Source organism: Alligator mississippiensis, chromosome 1 (genome assembly GCF_030867095.1).
Source record: "Alligator mississippiensis isolate rAllMis1 chromosome 1, rAllMis1, whole genome shotgun sequence".
Lineage (NCBI taxonomy): Eukaryota > Metazoa > Chordata > Crocodylia > Alligatoridae > Alligator > Alligator mississippiensis.
This window is the reverse complement of record NC_081824.1, coordinates 197,542,411-197,545,564: the sequence shown is the minus strand read 5'-3', so window position 1 is coordinate 197,545,564 and position 3,154 is coordinate 197,542,411. Positions and strand designations below refer to the sequence as shown.

The 3,154-nt window shown below is 47.9% G+C and overlaps 1 protein-coding gene across 1 annotated transcript in view; it reads right to left on the bottom strand.

Annotated features, from left to right (window-relative positions):
- Window positions 1-234: 234 nt before the first annotated feature.
- Window positions 235-3,154, bottom strand: part of SIX3 (SIX homeobox 3) — a 4,825-nt gene continuing 1,905 nt past the window's right edge. Inside the window, exon 2 of the mRNA XM_006272169.3 lies at window positions 235-1,857. Within this exon, the coding sequence (XP_006272231.1) occupies window positions 1,665-1,857 (193 nt within the window). The 3' untranslated portion in view covers window positions 235-1,664. The remainder of the gene's footprint in view (window positions 1,858-3,154) is intronic.

The window sequence follows — 3,154 nt, the reverse complement described above, 5'->3', positions numbered from 1 at the left end:
CCTCGCACCGAGGCAGACTTTAAATGCAAAGTTAATTTTATCAATTTTTCTCCTTAAAAAACAAAAAAATCCCCCAAACCCTAATTCTCCATTTTCTCTCGACAAGCACAGCACTGTACTTCAAACACACGGAAAGGAAAAACGTAAATAAAGCAACAGCAGCAAAAAACCCAGTCCCACCTAGCTGCTCTATATACACAAGGAAAGCCAGCTTCCACTGGTGTGCGCTGCCAAGGCAGCCTCAGAGTTTAGCACAGAGAAACGTGAATAATCCGGACTGACTCACCTAACCAAGCACGGCTTAAAAATCATGTCTCAGTAAGGATGTAGGGGGCAATATATACAGAGATGGATATATTTTGCAATAGACAAAAACACCAACATCGCTGAATAGATAAGAAAATGGAATACTGTATTTGATTTAGAAAGTTTGTACATATAGATAAACACGCAGTTAAGGAAACAATAGTATAAGCTATCTACGTGGAGTTTAAGAAGAGACCCCAAAGCTGCTAGGAAATACTCAAAATAGCTTTTGCATAAGATAACTACAGTTGCACCCTAAGCTTTTCTTCTATCGCTGAGGTCCCTTTTTAAAACCTAGCACGTCAGCTCTTGACAGCTAAGTTTGTGCAAGGAACACAAAGTCTAGGAAAATAAAAAGGAGAGAGAGAGAGAGAGAGAAAGAGAGAGAGAGAGAGGGTGGGAGGGCAGAAGACAGAGAGCAAGAGAGAGGAAAAAAGAAAGAGCAGAGTAAATATCATATACAGGCATTTCTACACATATATTACAAACTGGGAAAATGACCGCATCATTAAGATATACATAATTCATATAAAATTTTGAAATAAAAATAAAAATCTGTTACAGTCATAACTATTCTTTTTCCACATTTATAACCAGTACCCACAGAGGCAGTGACAGAAGTGTAGAAAAAAGGTGCTTACGAATAAAATGATTGTCTGCTGAACAAAAAAACAGAAGATTGCATCTTGGCGGGACCATCACTTGGACTTAAAAAAAAACAGAGAAAGAGAGAGATAAGAAGAGAGGGAGAGAGAGAGAGAGAGAGAGAGAGAGAGAGAACCAACAAAAAGGCGATAAACATTTGTTATTTCCCTCTTCAAGGAGTTCCTTTTTAATTATTTTTAATTTTTTTTGTACAAATTCGATCGGCGTTTTTGTTGTTGTAGTTGTTGTTGTTTTGTGCTGCTTTTCTTTACTATAGAGAATATTTTTTTCCCAGATACAAATTTAATCATCATCATCATGCAAGTGGGTGAAATGCGTCCATGGAAAAGCGCAAAGGAGAAAACCGTGCTCGTCCTAAAAGGAATACAATTGTCACTTTTTTTTTTGTTGTGGTGTGTTTTTTTGTTGTTGCTGCTGCTGCTGTTGTTAATATCATGATTATCATCCCCCCCCGCTGCAGCACCGGCGTGTGTGACTGCCTGTCCAAGTGGGAGCTCCATCTCTCGGCGGTGGCGGCGGCGGTAGGGTCTCGGCTCTGGTCCCTGTCTCTGGCTGCTGCCTCGCTCTGCTCGGGCGGTGTGCGTGTGTGCGTGCGTGTGTGTCCTGATGCTAGGGCTGGGTTTGGTTTGGCTTGGTTGGCTTTGGGTGGGGGACGGGGTAGCTTGGTCGCTTGGCCGAGAGGCTTGCCTCTATCATACATCACATTCCGAGTCGCTGGAGGTTACCGAGAGGATGGACGTGCCCGTCTCGGCTCTTTCTGTCAAGCTGGAGACGCTGGTGGTGGGGCTGGCCGCCGTGGACGGGGACTCGGCCGAGCTGTGCGTGGGGCAGCCGGGCTCGGCCAGCGACCGCATGCCGCTCTGTCCTATGGCCTGGTGCTGGAGCCTGTAGCGCGCCGGGAGACAAAACAACAGCACAGGGCTCCTGAGAAACAGCCCCAGAGCCAGCCGCCGGCTGCCCCTTCTCCCAGCCCGCACCCGCACGCACACAAACACACACTCAGCAACCAAGCGGCCTCTCGCTGTGAGCTGCCCTCCCCCCCAACCCACCCACCCAGGCTGCCTTCCCTGCACCGCCCGGCGGGCTCCTCCTGGGACCCCCACCCCGCTGTCTGCAAAGGCTGAGCCCGCACGCATATACATGCAGGCCGGCAGGGTCCAATATCTCTCAGCCTTGTTTAGAGAAAGCTGCGGGCCCTGCACTGGACTGCTCCTGTCACTGCAGCTGCACGCAGCCCCTTGCAAGCGTTGCAAACCACATCCGAGAAAGCCCACTTGCCATCCGCTCACACCAAAGCACTTCTCTCAGTAGTGCCAGCACCATTTTACCGAAGGACGCTGACCGAGAGAGGGAGCAGACACGCATTTCCTGCCCCCGTGGGGTTTTATTATCATTATTTTTATTTTATTTTTTTACAATGTGCATTTCTCTTTTTTCCTGCCCACGTTGCGCCCAGAGGACTGGGAGCCTGCCCTAAAGTAAAGCAATATTTCTGTGTGCCTGGAACAGCCACAGCTACATGGAGTAAAGAGCAGCAGAAGAGAATTGCAAATGATCTCGGCTTCTCTGGTTTAATCAATATATAAGTAATTTTTTTAAAAAAAGACGTACCAAGAAAGGGGAAGAGAGGATCAATATATCCCCCAAATTTGCGATATTGAAAAAAAAATACAGGGGTCTAAAATGCACCGATTTTTTTTCTCCCTCGGCTTTAATTGACGACGGTTTCGGTTTTAAAACCCAGCAAACACATCGCGCCAAGCGGGGAGGTTTTTGTCGCTTTAAAGGCGCCCAGAAAATCTGCAGTTGTCCCCAGTGCTGGGGGAGCGGGGTCGGGAGGCAGAGAAAGTGGAATTCAAGTGGAAGGGAGAGGACTGGGAAGTCCTGAGCTGAGCAGCCCTTCACAAAGCACAGCGACGAGCAGCTCCCAGGGCTCTTGGAAATGCACTCCTCAGCCCACGGATTCCCACCAAGGGCTTTTCCATCTCGGTGCTTGTGGAGCTGGACACAGCCTGGTCGTTTCCGACCATTTAGCAGTTGTTTCATGTGGGAGCGTTTGATTATTTCCCCCCATTTCCCTTCCCGGGGTATTCATGCTGCTGTCAGCACTCAACAAAAGCATTCGCACCCAACTTCTGCCTATTTACAGGACTCCGCGGATCTGCCTTCCATTTGATGGAAA